Source organism: Portunus trituberculatus, chromosome 4 (genome assembly GCF_017591435.1).
Source record: "Portunus trituberculatus isolate SZX2019 chromosome 4, ASM1759143v1, whole genome shotgun sequence".
NCBI classification, from domain to species: domain Eukaryota; kingdom Metazoa; phylum Arthropoda; class Malacostraca; order Decapoda; family Portunidae; genus Portunus; species Portunus trituberculatus.
Window position 1 is genome coordinate 6,985,602 of NC_059258.1, and position 25,680 is coordinate 7,011,281.

The window sequence follows — 25,680 nt, forward strand, 5'->3', positions numbered from 1 at the left end:
CTTTTATTCCCTCTTCTACTTTCCTCTCCTCTCCTTCCACCCTTCTCTATCCTTCCTCTTCCTTTCTTTCCTTCATTATTCCTCTATCTTCCATTCCTTCACCATTACTCCATCTTTCCTTCCTTCTTTCACTTTTAATCTCTACCTTTCCTATCTTTTCCTTAATTTCAACAACAAATAACATCAATATATCCCTTTTTTTCATTTCAATATTACCAACCACTCTGCTTCAACCTCCATCATTTACCTCTCTACATTAATCCTAGCTATCCTCTTCCCTCTACATTTAACAGAAGCAGTAGCAAGTTCACCCTTCATCACAGGAGAGAGTAAATAGTGTTAAAAATATGAGAAAGACAAGGCAAGAGTAATACTGAGAAAGGGAGGAGAGATTTGAAGGGAGTGTGTGAGGGTGAGGTGCAGTGGTGGGGAGAGAATGATGATGATGATGAGGGTTCTGGACCAAGGCTGAAGCTCCCCCTCCTCTCCATCAGGCAAGTGTTCAAGGGAGGGGAGAGTCAGGGAAGGTCTCTATGTGATACCTCACTGCACAGGCCCCACAACACAGCTCACGTCATACAGTGTCGCCACCAGTGTGTGTGTGTGTGTGTGTTAATATGAGGAAGGGTTTTGTTGGTTCTAATCTAGCTTTTGTTTGTATTTGAGGGTTTAATGTGTATCTTTTTAAATGTGTGTGTGTGTGTGTGTGTGTGTGTGTGTGTGTGTGTGTGTGTGTGTGTGTGTGTGTGTGTGTGTGTGTGTGTGTGTGTGTGTGTATGTTAATATGAGGAAGTTTTTGTTGGTTCTAATCAAGTTTTTGCTTACATGTGTGTGTGTGTGTGTGTGTGTGTGTGTGTGTGTGTGTGTGTGTGTGTTATAGTTTTTCCATTTTTTGCTTCCAATTTGTTGGTTTCAGTGTTTTTAAAATGTGTTTGTGTGTGTTTAAGTTGGAACAGGTGAAGTTTGGTTTGTTTGGTGTTTTCTTTAGTGTGTGTGTGTTTCATTGTTTGATCTGCTGCAGTCTCTGACGAGACAGCCAGACATTACCCTACGGAATGAGCTCAGAGCTCATTATTTCCGATCTTTGGATAGGCCTGAGATCAGGCACACACCACACACCGGGACAACAAGGTCACAACTCCTTGATTTACATCCCGTACCTACTCACTGCTAGGTGAACAGGGGCTACACGTGAAAGAAGACACACCCAAATATCTCCACCCGGCCGGGGAATTGAACCCCGGTCCTCTGGCTTGTGAAGCCAGCGCTCTAACCACTGAGCTACCGGGCGTGTGTGTGTGTGTGTGTGTTTTGCATTGTAAGAAAAGTAAGTCAAGCTGGTGTTGTGTTGCATGTTGTGTTTAGATTATCATGTTTTTTGTGTTTATATTTGTGGATTAAGTGTGTTTTTTAAAATATATGTGTTTGTATATTTTGTATTGTGACAGAAATAAGTACTTTGTTTTTTCTTGTGTTTAGTTTATCATGTTTTTTTGTGAGGTTTACGTGTGTTTTATTTTGCATTAAAACGAATGAATTAAGCTTCTTTTAGTTCTGCTTCAGACAATAAACTACCACGATTCATTAAAAAAATCATACGTTTTATCTGTGTACGCTGAGAATACAAGTGTGTGTGTGTGTGTGTGTTTCATTATTTTCTCAACCTCCTGTAGTGAAAAAAGAAGTTCAATTCTTTTAAAATGCCCCCCAAAATAAAACAATGACACTTTTTAAATATGTAACATTGTGTGTGTGTGTGTGTGTGTGTGTGTGTGTGTGTGTGTGTGTGTGTGTGTGTGTGTGTATACTGGTGGGCGACTCATGCAGTGTACAGGTCCAACAAACAGCTTAGTATGATGTGACCTTCTCAGCTCCTTAGCCCTCTTGCCCAAAGTCCTCAGTAAACTTGCGAAGCTTATCCAGGTCCTCGTCGTTCACTGATGGCTTGGAGTCTGCCAGCGAGCGCATCACGTCACGCTGAGGAGAAAAACAACACATTAACACCACATCAATGCCACATCAACGCCACATTTACACCAGATCAACACCACATCAACCACATTTACACCACATCAATGCCACATTTTACACCACATCAACACATCAACACCACATCAAGGCCACACAAACGGTAATAAGTTAAATTAATTGAGTCGTCGTTGTTAGTCACCTGTCACACATCACATCTCTTAGTTACCTTCCCCTAATTCTCTTAATCCACCAATCAGTGTGTCTTTTGCCTAACTCGCCAATCATTATTCACATTTCCTTATTTTGCATTTTATTATTATTTTTCTTCACTTTTCTTTATTTTTCTTTTTTTTCTATTTTTTTCTTTTTTGTTCTTATTTTTTTCTTGAATTTTTCTTTTTTTTCTCATTATTTTATTATTTTGTGTTATTATTTTCCTTCATTTTTCTTTATTTTTTTTTTCTCATTATTCTTATTATTTCATGTTCTTAGTATTTTCTTAATTTTTCTTTATTTTTTTCATTTTTTTCCATCTTTTGCTTCATTTTGCTCATTCTTCTTATTTTCTTCATTTTTTTATTTTTATTTTTCGTGTCTCCATCTTTTTCTTCATTTTCCACATTCTTCTTATTTTCTTCATCTTTTTCTCCATTTTGCTCATTATTTTTTCTTCATCCTTTTCTTAATTTTGCACATTGTTTTTATCTTTCTTCATCTATATATTTATTTATTTTGCACATTCTTCTCATCTCTCTTCATCCTTTTCTCTATTTTGTACATTCTTAGAATCTCTTCATCTATTTAATTTTTTCTGATCTTTCTTCATCTTTTTTTTTTTTTGCACATTCTTGTCTCTTCATTTTGCCTAATTTTTCACATTCTTCTTATCTTTCCTCACCTTTTTCTCCTCTGACTCATTCTACACAAACAGTACCAAGTTAAACATTACTAACTGTCACCCTTATAAGTCACCTTCCACTAATCCTCTAATCCACCTAATCCACCAATCAACACGTCTCATTCGTCTAACTCACCAATCAGGACTCAGAATACACATCCCCTCGGCCACTACTAACCCAATGAGTACCATGATGCTTTTCCAAATTCACTCTGTTTATTATTAGGTGGTTTTATACAGCTTCAGAAATTTGTGTGGGGGATTCAAATAGTGAGGACTGTGGCCATTAATCTTCTGACCTCCATAGACCTTTCCTAATGTCAATAAAATGGTCTAATTGTACAAAAATCTCAAGGTAAAAATGTGTCCCAGTATTGAAGGGGCTATGAGGTCGTATTGTAAGCTACTCGCAAACTCCACGCCTGCTTGTCTTTCCTCCTTAACCAACCAGAAAGAAGCAAGTACTATGTGCCCCCATTTGCTATACAAGTCATGGTTCAATAGCCAGTCAGCTTGAATGGTAGACACTATAAGGCCTAAATGTTGCAGTCCCTGTGTAAAAGTTGTGTTTTGTTTCTATTATTCACATCATGGCTAAATATAACAGCTAAGCCTACACACACACACACACACACACACACACACACACACACACACACACACACACACACACACACACACACACACACCTGTAAGGAATAAGTTACCAAATTCAAAATATGCTGATGAGGCCCAGGGAGCAAAACCAAAAGTGGCCAAATCATGAGTCCATCTTCAACAGGAGCAACAATGCAAGGAAGATTGGTTATGCTAGAGAAGAAATTTGAGGAGTTGGTGAAGGAATTAAAAGTTCAGAGGAGTGAGGAGGAGCAGGATAGAGAATTCCGCAAGGCTTTGAAGGAAAGAGTTAAGAGACTGGAGGAAAATGAAAAACGATTGGTGGATGACTTTAAGGAAATTATCAGTGAGCAAAGTGAAAGGTTTGAAAGGGAGTGGAAAATGAAGAAAACACAATGGACTGAGTCAAGGGAAGCTGAGATGGTTGGTTTACAAGAAATAATTAAAGATCAGTTGAATGAAGACAAAAAAGAAAGGTCTAAGGAACTGGTTAATGTTATGAAGAATAAGGAAACATTGATAAGAGAAATAGCAGAAAAGAAGAAGAGTGTATTAATATTTGGGATGAAAGAACAAAATATAACATAAGCCTAAGAGAATTAAAGAAGAATTAAAAACGGTAAGAGATCTGTTAAAAAATCTAAATGATGAGGAAAAAAAAGACCTACAAGAAGAAGTGGAGGAGATCCATAGACTGGGTCCGTATAAGGAGGGAGTAAGGAGACCGATTAAAGTAGTACTAAAGTCACAACAATCTGTGGAGGACATTTTATATAGAACATCAAAATTAAGAGAGGTAGAAGGTTGTAAAGAGGTGTTCATAAGGAAAAATAGAAATGAGGAAGAGAGGAGAAGATATAAGAAATTGTTGGAAGAGGCGAGAAGGAAAAATGATGTGTGGTCTGAAGAGGAAAAAGAAAAGTTTTTTGGAGAGTTATAGGAGAGAGAGTCAGAAAATGGTATGTGGAAAAAAGGAATGCGGAGGGAGCAGTGGGTGGACCGTAATGTATACTAATATAGATGGGATACTGTCAAGTAGATTGGAATTGCAAGACTATATGATGGTGGTGGAGCCTGATATAGTGTGTTTGACTGAGACAAAATTACATGAAAAAACAAAGGTAAATTTGGACAATAAATATAATATATGGAGAAAGGATAGAGAGGGTAAAGGTGGAGGAGGAGTTATGATTATGACGAAGAAGGAGATAAATGTGGATAAGGTTTGGTATGGGAAGAACAACGCAGAAGTGATAAGCATAAGGATAAAAAGTGATGGAAAAGAATTAATAATCATGGTGACCTATGTACCTCCTAAAACAAATTCTTGGACATTAAGGAATACGACAATATGATCAAGGATACTTTACAGAGTTTGGAAAGTGTATTAACTGAAAAAAGAAAGGTGATACTAGTAGGAGATTTTAATTGTAAAGAAGTGGATTGGGAAAATCTAGTAAGTGGTGTTGGAGAGGAAGCATGGGGAGAGAGATTCCTTAATCTAATGATGGAAAATATGATGGAACAGAGGGTGAAAGAAAATACTAGATATAGAGGAGATGATGAACCGGCTAGACTGGATTTGGTGTTAACACAAGAAGTGTACCTATGTGGGGATATACAATATAAATGTCCATTGGAGAAGAGTGATCATGTGGTTATGGAAATGCAGATGGCAATAACACAGCGAAGGAGAGATGAGACATACAGGAGTGGTAGATTGAATTATAGAAAGATGGACACAGAAAATTTGAAAAACTATTTCAGAACATTAGATTGGGAGGAGATGTTACAAAGCAGAGAAGTGCAAAACAAATATGAGATTTTTATGAAATATTATTAAGAAGGAGTTATGAAATTTGTACCAAAGTATAAACCGAGAGAGGAAGGAAGAAAGGATTGGTTTAATGCAACTTGTGTTAAGGCTAAAGAAAAGAGAGATGTGGCTTGGAAAAGATGGAAAAAGAGCAGGAATATACTAAATAAGGAGAATTATAGAGTGGCAAGAAATGAGTATGTGAGGGTAAGGAGGGAGGAAGAAAGAAAATTTGAAAAAGATATTGTAGACAAGAGTAAGGAACATCCAAAATTGTTTTACAGGTTCATAAATGATAAACTTAAAAAGAGAGAGTCCATTGAAAGATTAAAAGGAGAGCAAGGGATAGTATATGACCCTAAGAATAGTATCACAGAATTGCTAAATAATAGGTTTCAACAAGTATTTACTGAAGAAACAATGTTTGTAAAGCCTCAGAATGTACAAGGAAATGTGCACATGGATGACATTAAGATACCTAAAAAGGAGTTATATGAAATGTTGGAGGAACTTAAAGATGATAAAGCGATGGGACCAGATGAAGTTTCAGGAAAATTATTGAAGGAATGTAGAGAAGAATTGATTGATCCATTATATGATATTATAAGGTGCTCATTAGAAACTAGGGAAGTACCAGTAGAGTGGAAAAGAGCTGAAGTGGTGCCCATTTATAAGGGAGGCAGTAAGGAAGAGCCTCTTAACTATAGACCTGTGTCTTTAACAAGTGTGGTCGGTAAGATTTGTGAGAGGGTGATAAAGAAATATTGGATACGGTTCCTGGAGGATCATAAGTTATTATCGGATCATCAATTTGGCTTTAGGAAAGGGAGGTCATGTGTAACAAATCTACTGAGCTTTTATTCAAGAGTGGTTGACAAAATACAAGAGAGAGAGGGATGGATGGACTGTGTATATTTGGATTTAAAAAAGCTTTTGACAAGGTACCTCACATGAGACTGCTATGGAAATTAGAGATTTATGGAGGACTGAAAGGAAAAGTGTTAAAGTGGATGGAAAACTACTTGAGATGGAGGGAGATGAGAACGGTAATAAGGGATGCAAAGTCGGACTGGTTGGTGGTGGAGAGTGGAGTCCCACAAGGTTCAGTGCTGGCACCAATACTTTTCCTTGTATATATTAATGATATGCCAGAGGAGTAAACAGTTATATTAATTTGTTTGCGGATGATGCAAAGTTGTGTAGGTGTGTGAAGAGTGAAGAAGATTGTGAAATTTTACAGGCAGATCTGGATAGATTTGGGAGTGGAGCAAGAGGTGGGAGATGGAATTTAATCTGAGCAAAAGTCATGTAATGGAGATGGGGAAGAGTGGAAGACGGCCAAGAGGGTCATATAAGATGGGTGAAGGAGTAGTGTTGAAAAAGGTGGAAAAGGAAAAGGATTTGGGAGTGATAATACAAGACCATGGGCAGTTTGAGGCTCATATTGACAAGATGTTTGGAGAAACATATAATTTGATTAGAAATATTGGATTAGCCTTTCATTATATGGATAAAGATATGATGAAGAAATTAATTAGTACGGTAATTAGACCAAGATTGGAATATGCTGGAGTGGTTTGGTCCCCTTATAAAAAGAAGCATATAAGGAAGTTGGAGAGATTGCAGAGAATGGCAACAAAAATGGTACCGGAATTGGCAGAAATGACCTATGAGGAGAGATTAAAAGAAATGAATTTGCTTACCTTGGAACAAAGAAGAGAAAGAGGAGATTTAATACAGGTTTATAAACTGTTGAATGGTTTGGATGAAGTGGATAATGAACAAATGATGTTGAGAGAGGAAAATTTAAATAGAACTACAAGATCGCATAGTAAAAAGATAGCCAAGGGAATATGCTTGAAGGATGTGAAGAAATATAGTTTCCCACAAAGATGTGTGTAGGTGTGGAATAGTTTGAGTGTGGAGGTGGTGTCAGCAAGGAGTGTGCATAGTTTTAAAGGAAAGTTGGATGTGTGTAGATATGGAGACGGGGGCACACGAGTATGATACCCAGGCCCTGTAAAATTACAACTAGGTGAATACACACACACACACACACACACACACACACACACACACACACACACACACACACACACACACACACACACACTCATCATGGAGATAACAGGTTCAGAAAGTCTCTTACTTGGAATCTGGCTCAATAATCATCCCTCTTAACATGCACCCAATCCAACCTAACCTAACTTAAAGAGCTAAGCCAACACACACACACACACACACACTCACCATGGAAACAACCGGTTCGAAGAGTCTATCGCTGGGCACTTGCTCCCAAGTCATCTCCATGGCCCCTGGCTCACCGGGAGAACAAGGGGTGAGCAGGTCGTCCACGCTAACATTGGGGTCGTCCCTGGAGGGCCCCCTGACGTACTTGAAGTGTGTGGCGGTCTGAACCTTGCGCACCGGCTGCATCAACGCATCCCGCACCACAATGCTGATGTCTGCACCTGAGTACCTGCCAGGGAAGGGAGAAAGCGGGTGAGGTGATGGTGGAGGGACAGAGGGACAGTGATGGTGGAAAGAGGGAGACGGTGAGAATAGCTTATTGACTAGAGCAAAAGGTAAGGTGGAGAGAGAGAGAGAGAGAAGCAATGGGAAGAGAAGCTAGGTGACTGGTTGAGAGAGAGAGAGAGAGAGAGAGAGAGAGAGAGAGAGAGAGAGAGAGAGAGAGAGAGAGAGAGAGAGAGAGAGAGAGAGAGAGAGAAACCAGGGTGACAGTTCCAAGCACAGGCAGGATGGAGATAGAAATACACAAACACAAACACACACACAACACACCCGTCAGTTTTGGATCCCAGCAGCCTGAAGTCATCCTCAGAGAGGCTGTGTGGTGTATCCCCGAGGTTAAGTTTGAACATGCTGGTCCTGGCGTTGGATTCAGGGAGGGGGATGTAGATACGCTTCTCAAACCTCCTCCTGATGGCAGAGTCCAATACCCAAGGGATGTTTGTGGCTCCCAGCACCAGCACACTGTCATTCTGGTTCCCCACGCCTGAAAGAGGGTGAGAAATGGTTAGTGTTATTGAGTTCTATTGATGTTGTTGTGTTTGTTATTGTTCTGTTGTTTTATTGTGTTCTATTAAGGTTTTTTTGTTCTGCTGTTATTTTGTTATGCTTTGTTGTGTTCTATTTGTATTCTTGTGTGTTGTAATTTTGCTTTGTTTTGTTTCTTGTATTCTATTGATGTTCTTGTGTTGTTATTGTTTTGTTTTGTTTTATTGTTCTATTTATTTTGTGTTCTTCTGTTTTGTTTCTTATTTCATTGTGTTCTACTGACGTTCTTGTGTTTTGTTATTGTTTTATTTTGTTTTATTGTATTCTATTGATGTTCTTGTCTTTGTTTTCCTAGCACCAGTAAGTCGTTGTTTTGGTTCACCACGCCTTAGAGATGGAGAGAAATGGTTTGAGTTATTGTTTGTCTTTGTTTTGGTTCTTTTGTTCTTTCTTATTGATGGGAATACAGAGAAAAGTAAATATTGTTGTTTTCTATATCCTTATCCTTTCTTTTATTTTGTTTCTTCTGTTCTCTTCTGTTCTATCTTATTCATGGGAGAGACAGAAAAATGGCCAATATTATTTTTTCCTTTTATATCTTGTATCGTAATTTATTCATGAGGGACAGACAAATGGTTAACACTGTCTTCTTTCTATTTTTGTTTCCTCTATTGTAACTTATCTATTGCCTTTTCTAACCTAATACACAGACACACACTACACCACCACACCAACACCCCAGCTGCCCCTACCAGCCCCTACCATACATCACCACCACTAGTCCTTTAACTGTCAAACTCATAACTCCTTTTCTTCATATACAAAACACACACACACACACACACACACACACACACACACACACGCCTGGTAGCTCAGTGGTTACACACATACACAGATGACCGGGTTCGATTCCCCGGCTGGGTGGAGATATTTGGGTGTGTCTCCTCATGTGTAGCCTGTTCACCTAGCAGTGAGTAGGTAGATGAATTCGAGAGTTGTGACCTTGTTGTCCCGGTGTGGTGTGTGCCTGGTCTCAGGCCTATCCAAGATCGGAAATAATGAGCTCTGACCCCTGTACATGGCTGTCAGTGTAGAGACTGCAGCAGATCAAACAGTGAAACACACATAGAAACACACACACACATTACACATTATTATTACACACATACACACTACACCACTAAACTAGCCCCCAACACCAGCCCTTCACCAATCCCACATAGCCCTTTTCCATTCACCAACCCCACACAGCCCCCAAACAGCCCCTACCTTGCATCTGGACCAGGAACTCAGTCTTAATTCTTCTGGCAGACTCCGACTCTTGCTCAGAACGTGAGGCACAGAGAGAGTCGACCTCATCAATGAAGATTATAGAAGGCTTGTGTTCCCGGGCCATGGAGAACAGAGCCTTGACGTGCTGCTCTGACTCTCCCATCCACTTCGAGACAAGGTCGGCGGAGGACACGCTGAAGAAAGTGGAGTTGTTCGCTTCTGTTGCCACGGCTTTCGCTAAATAAGTCTTGCCTGTACCTGGGGGCTGGATTAAGGTGCTCGGTTAGGTTAAGTTAGGTTTGGTTAGGTTCGGTGAGGTTAGGGTGTGTGGTTATGTTGTGTTGTTTTCTTCTTTTTCTTTCTTTCTTTCTTTTATTTATTCATTTATTTATTTTTTGTTTTTTATCTAATTCTATTCATTTATTTATTGTGTGTGTGTGTGTGTGTGTGTGTGTGTGTGTGTGTGTGTGTGTGTGTGTGTGTGTGTGTGTGTGTGTGTGTGTGTGTGTGTGTGTGTGTGTGTGTTTTCATTGTTTTCTTCATTACAACTTTTTTTTTCTATTTAAACATGCCCAACAAACAGATATACACACACAGACATATACGTCTCTAAAACACACACACACACACACACCAAAAAGTAAAAACAACCCTTAACATACACACAAAGACCCCCTAAACACTCCTCAAACATCCAAGACACTCCAAACACCCCAAAACACCCATAAAAACACCCTCAACCACCTAAAAGCATCCCCAACCACCCCAAAACACCCTTAAACACACCCAAACACCCCAAAAACACCTCTAAACACCCCCAAAACACCCTAAACTCCCAACACTCACGCCAAAGAGCAGAATACCCCTCCACGCCTGTCTCTTGCCAGTGAACATGTGTGGAAATTTGATGGGCAGAATAACAGCTTCCTTCAGAGCACTCTTGGCTCCCTCCAGCCCTGCCACGTCATCCCATCGGACATTGGGCTTCTCTGCTACAATTGCCCCCTCCATCTTAGCCTCCATCTTCTTCCTGGTTGGGTCCTCATCGTCTGAATCAGAGTCCTTGCTGCCACTGCCTCCGCCCTTCTTCCTGTTGGAGTAGGTTAGGGATGGTTAGGTTATATTAGGGTTGGGTTAGGTTAGGGTTATATTGATAGGGTTGTGTGTGTGTGTGTTTACCTATTTGTGATTTACAGGGCTCAAGTTTGGCTCTTTATGTCCTGTCTCTCTATCCACATTTATCAAGTTTGTCCTTCATCTGACTGACACTTGCCACACACACCACCTCTCTACCCAATTTTTCCTATTTGTCAATGCCATGATATGGTAAGCTATACTTCTTGACATCTCCCATACAACTGTCCTTTTGTATTTTCTTTGGGTGTCCTCTCAGTTGATTGTTGGAAGACATCCTTATCAAGTTTTCTCTATCTAGGATATCCATTCCATGTACTATTTTATACATTGTTATCATATCTCCCTCTCTTCTTTCTTCTACTGTGGGTAAATCCAGTCTTCTTAATCTCTCCTGGTATGGCACCTCTTTAAAACCTGGTATCATCCTCGTTCCCAACTGCTGCACTCTTTCTAGTTTCTTCACGTGTTCTTTCACATGTGGTGACCATATCACTGCTGCATATTCCAAATGAGGTCTATTTAAGGTGGTTAATATTTTCTTTATCTTATTCTCATCCAAGTAGTTGAATGAGAATCCAATACTTTGGAGTGTGCTGCAAGTTTTTCCAAATATTCTGTTAATGTGCTTTTCTGGTGATAAGTTGTTCTGTATAATCACTCCTAAGTCTTTTCTTCACTGACTTCAGTTATTATCTCTCTCCCCAGCTGGTACTCCTTATACAGTCTATAGTTGCTTTTGCCCATTCTCATTACATGACTTTTGTTACTGTTGAACTCTATCTGCCATTTTACACTCCAATTATATATCCTGTTCAGATCCTCCTGCAACATGTTACAATCTTCCACATTTCTTATTCTCCTCATAATCTTTGCTTCATCTGCGAACGTACTCGTGTAACTTTTCACGCCTGCTGGCATATCATTTATGTAGATCAGAAACATGATGGGACCAAGCACAGAACCTTGGGGGACTCCACTGGTCACTCACCTCCACTCCAACTTCACTCCCTTCACCACCATTCTCATTTCCCTTCCTGTCAGGTAGTTTCTCATCCAGTCTGCCAGAGTTCCCCTTATCCCCCCAATACTTCTCAGCTTCCACATTAGCCTGTTGTGTGGAACTTTATCAAATGCTTTTTTCAAATCCAGGTACACACAGTCGAGCCAGCTGTCTCGCTTCTGTAAAATATCAACCACCCTTGAGTAAAAACATAATAAATTTGATATACATGACTTTCCTTTTCTGAAGTCAAACTGGTTCTCCCTTAAGATTTCTCCACTTTCTAGAAATTCACACCACTTGTCTTTAATCACTTCTTCACATATCTTACATATAATACTAGTCAGTGAAACAGGTCTATAATTCAATGGCTCCATTCGACATCCACTCTTGTATACTGGTACAGACAAACCCCACATAACAAATGTTTTCACAACAAATTTTTGCCACAATGAATGTTTTGTTTTATTACCCTTAACCCCTTCAATACGGTGATGCCTATGTAGGCGTCATGAAGCCCCAGTAGCATATACGGTGACGCCTACGTAGGCGTTATATTTCTTTTCTGAGCTTTCTTCAGTTCAGTTGTCCCGTATAGTGTGTTGGATACCAACTACACACGCCATATGCTGTCCTTGAAATCCTAGTGCTCCTCCCACTATCCTTGTCTCCACCAATCACTAAAGATAAGCTACATGCTTGCCTTGTGTCAAAAATTACCCAATGGCATAGACTGTTCCCATCTCTCTCTCTCTCTCTCTCTCTCTCATTCCTCTCCCATCTCCCTTTCCTCCCTCCCCATCTCCCTTTCCTCCCTCCCCATCTCCCTTCCCCTCTCCCTCTCGAAAGATAAGTTACATGCGTCCCGCCTTGTAACATTTGTGAAAACACACACACACACACACACACACACACACAGGTAAAATTGAAAAACTGTTTGAAAAGTATGAGGGCCTGGAAACGAGTTATGACAATGTAAAGAGAGACTGTGCCGATATGAAGAAGGAAAATGCAGCACTGAAAGAGGAAGTTAAGCTAATTAAAGTGAATTGCGAAAAATGTGGAGAATCTCTAGGAAAAGTGATGGAGAAGCAGGCTGAATGGAAAAAAGTCAGGAAGTGGAAAGAAAGGAGGTAAATTACAAAGTTGCAAGTCTGGAAAAGGAAATCAAAGAGTCAGGGAGAAAACTTTGGGCCTTGCTGAAATTATAGATCAACAGATCATAGAAGAGAAGATAGCTGAGAAAGTGGTGAAGGTTATTAAGTCAAATGAGACATTGGTGAGGGAAACTGTAGACAAAAAGAGATGTGTGGTGATATTTGGTGTGGAGGAGGATAAGACACCGAGTAAAATGGAGAGAGAGAAAACATAAAAAGGTGATAAATAATATCATTAATGTGGTGCAGGAGGAGGAAAAGACCTAGTACAAGAAATAGAGGACTTCCATAGAATTGGAAAGTTCACAAGAGAAGGTATGAGGCCAATAAGAATCAAACTTAAGTCACAAAAGGATGTAGATGAATTGGTGGAGAAGTCATGGAGGCTAGCCCAGCAGGAAACAACAAGGAAGATTTGGTTGAGAAGAGATCTCGGTGAAAAGGAAAGAGAAATGTTAAATGAGTTGAGAAAGGAGGCTTTGAAAAAAATGAAGAGAGGACAGAAGAGAGAAGAAAGAGTTTTTCTGGAGAATCTTGGATATGAGACTGAGGAAGTGGTTCATAACCCAGAAAAGTACAGCAAGAAAGGACTAAAGAAACTTACATATGAGCGAAATGTAATGTATTCCAACATAAATGGAGTGATATCGGGATTTTAGAACTCAACGATTACTTGAGGGACAAGAACCCAGATATTGTGGGTCTTACTGAAACAAAACTGAGAGAGGGAGAAGACCTGATGAAGGTTGGAGAAGGGAAATATAACGTTTGGAAAAGAAATAGAGTAGGTAAGATGGGAGGAGGAGTGATGTTGCTGGTTAAAAAAGATATAAAGGTGGATCAAGTGAAAAAGGTATGGGAAAGGCAGAAGTGCTAAAGATCAGAGCAGAAACTAATGAAGGAAAAAAGAGGCACTACATAGTGGTGTACGTACCACCTAAGACAAATGCATGGTCAGTACAGGAATATGAAGAAATGATAAGTGATACAGGAACATGTCTGGAAGAAATGTTGGGTGGCTGTGAACGAACTATAATGATGGGAGATTTTAATTGTAAAGAGGTGTGTTGGGAGGACTGGTCAATGGAAGGATCAGAGACAACATGGGAAATACACTATTGACACTGGCAATGGAAAATGTGTTAACTCAGTGGGTCAAAGAAGATACTAGGTTTGGAGGAGAGGGAGCATCGTCAAGACTGGACTTGGTCTTTAGTACAGAGCCAATGGTCATTGAGGAGATGAGGGTGGAGTGCCCTTTAGCAAAGAGTGATCATGCAGTTTTGGAGTTCAAGGTGATAGACGAAGAGAAATCTAGAAGAAATGAAGAATATAAAGTGGGAAGATGGAATTATGCCAAGACAGATTTTGGAAACCTAAAGAAATTCTTTCAAGAGACAAATTGGATGAAATTCAAGAGTGCTAAGGAGCAAATGAAAAGTGGAAGGAATTTATAAAAATATACAAAGAAGGTGAGAAAAATTTGTACCAATAAGACAACATAGAGAAGTTGGAAAGCAGGACTGGTTTAACGATAGATGTGAAAAGGCTAGAACAAGAAAAGAGGATGCATGGAAGAGGTGGAGAAGGAAAAGACGGATTAAGCAGTGGGAAAGTTACAAAAGAGCAAGAAATGAATATGTGTTGATTAGAAGAGAAGAAAGAAAGAAACAAGAAAAGGATATAATTGATAAATGTAAAGACCAACCAAGGCTTTTTACAGACATGTGAACAACAACATCAAAAATAGAGAAAGTATTGAAAGTTTAGAAGTAAATGGAGTATGCAGTGAAGATCCCAGGAAATGGCAGAGGCTATGAATGGATGCTTTCGGAAGGTATTCACAAAGGAGACTGCTTTTGACAAACCACTGGTAATGGAACAGAAAGGGATTATGAAGGAGTTTCAAGTAACTGTGGAGGAGATCAAGAACATGATGGGGAGTTTAGAAGTGAGAAAAGCTGTGGGACCTGATGGGGTATCAGGATGGATTTTAAGAGAATGCAGGAGCAATTGGCAGAAAAAGTTTGTGAAGTAATTGATGCCTCATTAAGGGAAGGTGTAGTGCCCCAAGACTGGAAAAGAGCTAACATTGTCCCAATCTATAAATCAGGTAACAAGAGAGACCCATTGAACTATAGACCAGTGTCACTTACAAGTGTGGTAGCTAAGATGTGTGAGAGGGTGGTGAAGACTAGATGGACAGACTTCTTGGAGAAAAATGACATACTTTGTGAGTGTCAATTTGGTTTTAGGAAAGGGCGTTCATGCACGACAAACCTGATATGTTACTATTCGAGGGTGATAGATGTAATACAGGAAAGAGATGGTTGGGCTGATGGAATATATCTGGATTTAAAAAAGGCCTTTGATAAGGTACCACACCAGAGACTGATCTGGAAACTTGAAATGGTAGGAGGAGTGCATGGCAGTTTACTAAAATGGATGGAAGACTTTTGGTAGGAAGAGAAATGAGAACAATAATTAAGGACAGACCATCAGAATGGGGATTGGTGGAGAGTGGAGTTCCACAGGGATCAGTGTTGGCACCAGTAATGTTCGCAGTCTACATAAATGACATGGTGGATGGGGTGTCCAGTTATGTGAGCCTATTTGCAGACGATGCAAAATTGTTAAGAAAAGTGAGATGTGACAAAGATTGCGAACTACTCCAGGAAGACTTGGACAGAATATGGAAATGGAGCTGTACATGGCAAATGGAGTTCAACACGACAAAATGCAAGAAAATAGAGTTTGGCAAGAGTGAAAGAAGAATCAGGAGTATGTACAAGATAGGAAATGAAGACATAAAACCAGTCATGAAGAAAAAGACCTTGGGGTGACAATTACCAATGACCTATCGCCAGAGAGACATATAAACAAAATAATTGGAGAAGTATTGAACTTATTGAGGAACATAAGAGTGGCGTTCAGATATCTAGATGAAGAAATGATGAAGAAAATAATTACTGCAATGATAAGACCGAGGCTTGAATATGCAACAATACAGTGGGCTCGAACTTAAAGAAACACATAAGGAAACTAGAGAAAGTACAGAGGGCTGCAACGAAAATGGTGCCTGACTTAAGAGATTTGACTTATGAAGACAGACTGAAAAGAATGCAACTTCCAACCCTGGAAAACAGAAGAGAAAGGGAGACCTGATAGCAATATACAGAGTGATGATTGGCATGGAAAAATGGATAGGGAAGATCTGTGTATGTGGAATGGAAGAATGTCGAGAGGGCATGGGAAAAACTAAAATGGCCACTTATAGGAGAGATGTGAAAAATATAGCTTCCTCATAGAAGGGTGGAAGCATGGAATAGTTTAGACGTGGAAGTGGTCAACGCAAGGAATATTCATGATTTTAAGAAAAAGCTGGACATTAATAGATATGGAGATGGGACAACACGAGCATAGCTCTTTTCCCGTATGTTACAATTAGGTAAATACAATTAGGTAAATACACACACACACACACACACACACACAAATACAAAAACAAAAATTTTTCTAATCTCTCTCTCTCTCTCTCTCTCTCTTTTTCTCCTAAGAGAGAAGCGTCCACTTTCCTCTTCGAAGGCGATATAGTGACTAAAAAATAGCAGCATAATACACAAAGACGACAAGTATGACAAGCTTGCATGAGTTTCGCTGGCTAAGGCACTACCACCCGTATATCATACAGGCGGCTTTTTAACATCCGGTACGAAGGGGTTAAATCACATAACGAACACTTATGTGTTCTTGGTGTACTTTGGCACAAAGTTCTCCACGGCCTTATTGTATATTTCCATGAATTTGTTGTATTTTGATTGAATGCTTACTTCTTGGTACATTGCACACCAGTCCATGTCGCCAAAATACTTCCTCAAGTCATTATGTTTCGCTCTCGCATAGTTTAAGCACTCCTCCTTGTAACCATCCCCATTTTCCACTCTCAAGCCCACATCCAAACAAAACTTCAACAATTCATGGTTGCTCTTTCCCAAAGGGCATTCATGTTCTTAGCTGTACTCCCTTTGTAAATATCAAATCCAGTCTTGACGAGGTATCTCCCTGCTGACCTCTTGTTGGGTGCCTCACCCACGGGGTCAACAGATTTTCCATTGCCAAGTCCAGCAACTGCTCACCCCATTCCCCATTCTCCACTTCAAACTCTTCCCATGTGACTTCTTTGCAGTTGAAATCGCCAAATGTAACAACTGTCTTTTATTGTGTGTGTGTGTGTGTGTGTGTGTGTGTGTGTGTGTGTGTGTGTGTGTGTGTGTGTGTGTGTGTGTGTGTGTGTGTGTTTGAAAATAATAAAAACTAAATATTCAATAAAAAACATAAAAATACACCAAAACACACACAAAACTAACGTAATTAAACCAAAACACACCTAACACAAAAAAAAACCACATAATGCAACCAAAACACAACACAAACACAGAATTCAACCCAAAAAAAAAAACTCAACCAAAACAATAAAAACACACATAAGCACATCCAACACAAACAAAAACACACAGGAGTCAACCAAAACAAACAAAACACACACAAAACAAACAATAACACAAAAAAAAAACACACACACAAAAAAATCAACCAAAAACATACAAAAACACACAATCCAATCCAAACACATCCAAACCACCACCACCACCACTACTATTACTACCACTACTACTACTATTACTATTACCAATACTTCCACTACTACTACTACTACTACTACTACAACCACTACTACTACTACTACCACCACCACTTACTACTACTACTACTACTACAACCACCACTACTACTACTACTACACCACCACCACTACTACTACTACTACTACTACTACTACTACTATCACCACCACTACCACTATTATTACTACCACTACTACTGATACTACTAATAATACAACCACCACCACCACTACCACTACTACTACTACCACCAACAACCACACCACCACCACCACCACCACCAACCACTACCCAGTATTGCCTGCTCCAGCTTTCATTGATTTCTTCTTGTCAAAACACACCCAAAACACAAAAAACACACTCAAAACACACACAAAAAAATATCCATAGTCACCTAGAACAAACAAAACACACACAAAGACACCCAAAATACAAAACCCACAAAAACACACAAAATTTTGCCAAAAAACACACAAAAACACACCCAATCCATTCAAAACACACCCCACAACAAACAAAAACACAACAAAACCAACAAAAACACACACAAACACACCCAATCAAATCAAAATACACAAAAATGCACCCCAAACACATAAAAATACACCCAAAACATGCAAAACACCCAAAACACACCAAAACTCACAAGTACACCTAAAACACACCAAAACGCCACAAAACACCCAAATTAATCCAACACAACAAAACCAACAAAAACACACCCCAAACACACAAAACCTCACAAACACACACAACCCCACAAGCACATCCACAACACACCAAAAAACACTCAAAACATGCAAAACACACCAAACCCAAGAAAAACACAAAAACACACCCAAAACATACAAAAACACCCCAAACACACCCAACACAAGACACACCCAAACCCAAGAAAACACAAAAACACAGCCAAAACACACACAAACACACCCAATCAAATTAAAACTCACAAAACACACCCAAAACACATATAAAACACACCCAATACAACAAAACCAACCAAAACACACACAAACACACCCAATCAAATTAAAACACAAAAATGCACCCAAAACACCACAAAACACACCCAAACACACCCAATCAAATAAAAACACACCACAAAACACCCAAAACACAACAAAATACACCCAATCAAATTAAAAAAAACACAACACAAAACACCACAAAACACCCAAAACACACCCAATCAAATTAAAACACACAAAACACCCAAAACACAAAACACCCAATCAAATTAAAACAAAACACAACACAAAAACACAAAACACCCAAACACACCAATCACAAACACACAAAACCACACTACACAACACCAAAACACACACACACACACAACTAAATTAAAACACAAAAAACACACAACAACAACACACACCACCACCAAAACACAAACACAAAAACACAAAACACAACAAAAACACACCCAATCAAATTAAAACACACAAAACACAAAACACAATTAAAACACACCCAAACACACCACCAGCACCCAAACACAAGCACAAAACACCACAAAACACCACAAAAACACACCCAATCAAATTAAAACACACACAAAACACACCCACAACACACCACCACCACCAGCACCCAAACACAAGCACAAAACACCACAAAACACCACAAAAACACACCCAATCAAATTAAAACACACCCAAACACACCACCACCACCACCACCACCAGCACCCACCCAGCATTGCCAGCTCCAGCCTTCATTGGTTTCTTCTTGTCCTTGTTCTTCTCTATGTATTCCTTGAGCTTCTCGGCTCGGTCCAGGTACTGCTTGCACTTAGCCCGGATGCTCTCCTTAGCTCGCTCGTTGGGCACTTCATCTGGGGGGGTGCATAGATGTCGTTAGAGGTTGGTAGGGTTGTTATGGGTTGTTAGGGGTTGTTATAGATTTGTTATGGGTTGTTAAAGGTTGTTATGGGTTATTATGGGGTTGTTATGGGTTGTTAGAGGTTGTTAGGGGTTGTTATAGGTTTGTTAGGGGATTGTTAGAGGTTGTTATGGGTTGTTAGAGGTTGTTAGGGGTTATTATGGGTTTGTTAAGAGGTTGTTAGAGGTTGTTAGAGGTTGTTAGGGGTTTGTTAGGGATTGTTAGGGGATTGTTAGAGGTTGTTATGGGTTGTTAAAAGTTGTTATGGGTTGTTAGAGGTTGTTATGGGTTGGTAGGGGTTGTTAAAGGTTGTTATGGGTTGTTAGAGGTTGTTATGGGTTATTATGGGGTTGTTATGAGTTGTTAGGAAGTTACTAGGGGTTGTTAAAGATTGTTAGAGGTTTTTAAGGTTTGTTATGGGTATGTTAGAGGTTGTTATGGGTTGATGAGGTTTGTTAAAGGTTATTACAGGGTTGTTATGAGTTTGTTAGAGGCTGTTATGGGTTGCTACGAGTTGTTAAAGATTGTTAGAGGTTTTTAGAGTTTGTTATGGGTTTATTGGGGGGTTGTTAGGGATTAGGGGTTGTTAAGAGTTGTTATAGGTTGTTATGGGTTGTTAGAGGTTGTTAGGGATTGCTAAAGGTTGTTACAGAGGTTTTCAGGGATTGTAATGGGTATGCTAGGTGGTTGTTAGAGGTTGTTATGGATTGTTAAGGAGTTTGAGGTTGTTAGAGGTTGTTATGGGGTGATTATGGGTTCGTTAAAGGTTGTTAGGGGGTTGTTATGGTTTGTTAGAGGTTTTTAGGGGTTTGTTAGAGGTTACTAGGGGTTGTTATAGGTTGTTAGAGATTTTTAGGGTTTGTTTGGGGTTGTTAAAGGTTGGTATGGGTTGTTAAAGGTTGTTAGGGGGTTGTTAGAAGTTATGAGTTATTATGGGTTTGTTAGAGGTTGTTATGGGTTGTTAGGGGGTGTTAGAGGTTTATTATGGGCTGTTAAAGGTTGTTAGAGGTTTTTAGGGTTTGTTAGGGGATTGTTAGAGATTGTTATGGGTTGTTAAAGGTTGTTTGGGGTTGTTATGGGTTGCTACAGGTTGTTAAGGGGTTGTTAAAGGTTGTTAAGGGTTGTTATGGGTATGTTAGGGGATTGTTAGAGGTTGTTTGGGGTTGTTAGAGGTTAATATGGGTTGTTAAGGGTTGTTTGAGGTTCTTAGGGGTTGGTAAGGGTTGTTAGAGGTTGTTAGGTTTTTTTGGGGGTTGTTAGGCTTGTTATGGGTTGTTAGGGGTTGGGAAAGGTTGTTAGGGGAGTTTTATTGTTTGTTAGAGGTTGTTAGGATTGTTATGGGTTTTTAGGGGTTGTTATGGGTTGTTTTGGGTTGTTAGGTGGTTGTAAGGGGTTTGCTAGAGGTTGTTAGGGGGTTGTTAAGTTGTTATAGGTCGTTATTGGTTGTTAGGGACTGGTACATGTTGTTAGAGGTTGTTAGGGGTTGTTAGAGAGTTTTAATAGGTTGTTAAGGGTTGTTAGAGGTTTTAGAGGATGTTATCGATTGTTAGAGGTTGTCAGAGGTTGTTAGGGTTGTTATGGGTTGTTAGAAGTTGTCAGGGGCTGTTAAAGGTTTATTAAGGGATGTAAAGGGTTGTTATTGAGATTTCTTATGGATTAAAAAGTACATTAGGGATTGTTATATTTTGTTAGAGATTGTTATGATGTTATTAAGGGTTGTTAATGTTTTTATGTGGTTTGAGGGTCAATTAGTGGTTGTTAAGGGTTGTTTGAGGTTCTTAAGGGGTTGTTAGTTGTTGTTAAAGGTCATCAGAGGTTGTTAAGGGGAGTTGTTAAGAGTTGTTATTGCAGTTGTCAGGAGTTCATTTAGGATTATTAAGGGTTTTTAGGGGTTGTTAGTTGTTAGGAATTGGTTAAGGGTTTGTTAGGGGGTTGTTATTGAGCTCTTTAATGGTTTACAGGTTGTTAAAGGGTTATTGAGGCTTTCAATAATTTGTTGTTCAATTGGGAGTTGTTAGAAGTTGTTAAAGATTGTTAGAGGGTTTTATTGAGGTTTTTAATGGACTGGATCAATTAGAGGTTGTTAAGGGGTTGTTACAGGGTTGTTAGGGTGTTATTAAAGTTGTTATTGATGTTTCAGTGGTTTGTGGGTCAAATTCAGGTTGTTAAAGGGTTGTTAATAGGTCAATAGGTTGTTAAGGGCTGTTTGGGATTGTAAAGGGTTATTAAAAGGTTGTTAGGGGTCTTTAGAGGTTGTTAAGGGTCGTTAGGGGCTGTAAAGAGGTTGTTAAAAGTTGTCATTGAGTTTTTTTTTGCAATTTGTTGGTCAATTGGAGATTATCAACTGTTGTTAAGGTGTTGTTTGGGTCTGTCTAGGGTTGTTAAGGGTTGTTTGTGGTTGTTAGGGGATTGTTAAAGGTTATTATTGAGTTTTTTGCAGTTTGTTGGTCAATTGGAGGTTGTCAAGGGTTGTTAAGGCATTTTTTGGGTCTGTTAGGGGTTGTTAAGAGTTGTTTGTGGGAGTTAAGGATTACTAGGGGTTGTTAAGGGTTGTTAAGGAGTTTTCTTGCAGTTTGTTGGTCAATTGGAGTTTGGCAAGGGTTGTTAAGGTGGTGTTGGGGGTTTGTTAGGGGTTGTTACTGAGGTTTCTTAGGGTTTAAAAGTACATTAAGGGTTGTTAGGGATCATTAGAGGCTGTTAGAGTTGTTTTAGGTTGTTGAGGGTTGTTATTGAGGTTTTTAATAGTCTGTAGTTCAATTAAGAGGTTGTTATTGAAGTTTTTAAAGGTTGTTTACATTGTTACAGATAGTTAGAGGATTGTTAGAGAGTTGTTGAAGGTTGTAGAGGGTTGTTATGAGCTGTTACTGAGGATTTTTATAGTCTAGTTCAATTAAGGTGTTGAAATTGAAGTTTTTAAGGGTTGCTTGGATTGTTAGGGATAGTTAGAAAATGGTTAGAGGTTGTTAGGGGTTGTTAGAGAGTCATTAAGGGTTCTGAAGGGTTGTAGAGAGTTGTTGAGTTGTTATTGAGGTTCTTAAGAGTATCAGGTTCAATTATAGGTTATTATTAGGTTTTTGATGCTAATTAGGGAGTAGTTACTGGTTGTTAAGGGTTGTTATTGAGGTTTTTATTGGTTCATAGTTAAATTAGCAGTTGTCCATGAGGTTGTTAAAGCTTGTTAGGATTATTAAGGATTGTTAAGAGGTTGTTAATGATTAAGGGATTGTTAAGAGCTGTTATTGAGGTTTCTAACAGTCTCTGGTTAAATTAGGGTTATCAAAGCTTGTTAGGGAGTTTGTTAAAGGTTGTTGGTGGTTGTTTTAGGTTGTTAGGGATTTGTTAAAGGTTGTTAAGGTTTATCACAGGTTGTAAAGACTTGCTAAGGATTCTAAGGGGTTGTTAAGGGTTGTTAGGGGCCATTAAGGGTTGTTATTGAGGTTGTTACTGACGTCCATAATGGTTTTCTACTATTTTCTTAATAGTTTGTGTTTTTTAAAGGTGTTGTTGCTGGTTTTCAATGGTTTCTAATACTTTTTCAATGGTTTCTATAATAATTTTTTTACCACAGCCCACAGCCACACACAGGCCCCAACACAGTCCCATATAACCTATAGCCCTCCAACACACCCAGTCCTACACAGCCCTACAGACCCTCCACCCCATAAACAGACCTCAACTCTTACTCAGCCTTCATCCCCAACACAGTCCCATACACCCCACAGCCCTCCAACAAACACAGCCCCACACAGCCCCCTACAGACTGTCCAGCCCCTTCCTCAGCCTCCATCCCCAACACAGTCCCACATAACCTACAGCCCCTCCAACAAACCCAGTCCCACACAGCCCCCAGCCCCTACTCAGCCTGCAGCCATAAGAGTCCCCATACAGCCCACAGCCCCCAACAAAATCTCAGCCCGTACACAGCCCCACAACACACCCCTATAGACCTCCAGTAATCTACACAGCCCTCAGCCCCTCCTACAATCCCCTGGAACATACAGCCCCCCAAGAAACCTCTAGTCCCTACACAGCCCCACAGACCACAGCCCCTAACATATCTTAACACCCCACAGCTCCACACAGCCTTCCCCAAAGACAACCCACAGCCCCCTACAGCCCCACAGCCTTCTCCAGTGCTAGACCTCCCACTATATTACAAGTAGAAAAGAGAAAAGAAAAGAGAGAAAGCCCCATCAAGTCCCTCAGCACCCCCCAGATAGCCCCAAAACAGCCCCCTCATAGCCTTACACTTCATGGCGTGCAGAAAGTACTCGACGGCAGACTCGTACAGACGCAGCGCCTCGGCATAATTCTTCCCCTTGTCCTCCTCTGTTGCCTTCGTCACCAGGTCTATCGCTTTCTGTGTGTGGGAGACGAAGAGAGAGGGAGAGGGATAGAGGGACAGAGAGAGAGGGAAAGAGGGAGAGAGAGAGAGAGAGAATAGGAGAGTTAATAAAGAGTGGGATGATAGAAGAAGAGGGAAATTAAATAGAGAAAATAGACAGAAAGAGAGAAAAGAAGAAAAAAATATTGAAGGAAAGATGAGAGAGAGAGAGAGAGAGAGAGAGAGAGAGAGAGAGAGAGAGAGAGAGAGAGAGAGAGAGAGTGTTAATCTTTTACATAAACAGCAAACACTTGTACATAAAACCTCAAAAATCTGTCTTAAATAGAAATGGATACAAAATAGATGCTTTCTCTCTCTCTCTCTCTCTCTCTCTCTCTCTGACACATAAGAGCACAAACATGCAAGAAAATACAGAATTAGTTATTTTTTTTTATTTTGTCAGAGAGAGAGAGAGAGAGAGAGAGAGAGAGAGAGAGAGAGAGAGAAATAATATAGGAGCAGGTCTCTCTCTCTCTCTCTCTCTCACAATACTTCAAAACCCACAAAATAACAACAACATGATAAAATAACCAATAATTTAATGCCCAAATGAAACAAACAAAACAATAAGACTTTTCACAACACTCAAATAAACACAAGGAAAGTGAAACAAGCGACACTTTAACATTAGAAAGAGTCAGTTCACTCAATCAACACACAACACATGTCAAAAGTATCATGACACGCTCGAGTATACCCCACAATCGTCATCATCAGCATCATGTGACACTTAAAACACACACAGGCATGTAGGAAATAACGTAACACATCTATGACACACACATGACACGCACACGGCACATGACAAACACACAGACACACAGACACACACGCAACACGCACAGAAATAAACAAAAACACACGCAAAATGATCGGTGAAGAATTACTGTCATTTAATCTGCCACACCTCTAATGAGTCATGGTTTGGGGTATTATTTAGGTTATTTCTCAGTTATCACTAGTGTGTGGCGGCGTGCGGCTGTCCTCACCTGTAAAGCGGATGTGTTGGCCATGGCGGGCGAAATACACAGGAAATATCTCACTTCTCAACCTCCTCTGCTCTCCGTCACTCTTCCCTGCATAGACGCGCTGACTCAAAATTCCTCACATTCATAACCTTCAGAAATCAAACAAAAGAGAGTCGCCATTACTCCCTCAGTATTTATTTAAGAGTCTTGAATTAGTTTATAAAAGATTTGATTCTTTCTAACTTTTCAGATTTTGTCACTTATGGTTTTAGTAAACACTAGTGAATCCCTAAATGACGTCACTATTAAAAGGACCGCTGGGCTTTAAACTTTTATCCCATTAGTGTTATTTTTTTCTTTTATTTCTTGGTTTTATTATCAAATGTCCTGTTTTGTTATTGAATTTATACGGTGATTTTCTTTAAATATATTCCGTCATAGTTGGTACATATCAGTTGATCTATTCGTCTCTATCTTTTAAGATTTCCTTGCCCTATAACATATTTCCGTGGTCATTTTGTAATTTTGCTTAAGTATTATGGCTCTATGATATATCCGTAGCACCGCGGTCAATATCATATCAATTGATTAATTCTTATCTACCTGATCTATTGATAATTCGTCTATCAATCCTAAGTAAATGATTATACGAATCTCTAATCAACTTCATGTCGCACAATGTATTAATGTCACCTTGCCTTTACATTAGCTTGCTTTGAATGATGATAGAGACTGCGAGGTTGTCAACTTTTCCGATAACATTCTAAACAGTCTATTTTATATATATATATATATTTTTTTCCTTTCTCTTCTAACTTTTCATAACTTTACAGCCGCCATATGTACTTACGATGCTTTTTCAATAT

General features: G+C 39.5%; 1 protein-coding gene across 1 annotated transcript; it reads right to left on the reverse strand.

The window, feature by feature from the left end:
• Window positions 1-1,488: 1,488 nt before the first annotated feature.
• Window positions 1,489-24,993, reverse strand: LOC123512448 (vacuolar protein sorting-associated protein 4-like). The gene is made up of 8 exons (XM_045268869.1): window positions 24,836-24,993; window positions 23,711-23,822; window positions 19,274-19,415; window positions 10,443-10,686; window positions 9,594-9,861; window positions 8,106-8,319; window positions 7,554-7,782; window positions 1,489-1,977 (listed from the first exon to the last, which is right to left on the reverse strand). The coding sequence occupies exons 1-8, from the start codon at window positions 24,857-24,859 to the stop codon at window positions 1,876-1,878; spliced, it is 1,335 nt and encodes a 444-aa protein (XP_045124804.1). The 5' UTR covers window positions 24,860-24,993; the 3' UTR covers window positions 1,489-1,875.
• Window positions 24,994-25,680: the final 687 nt, after the last annotated feature.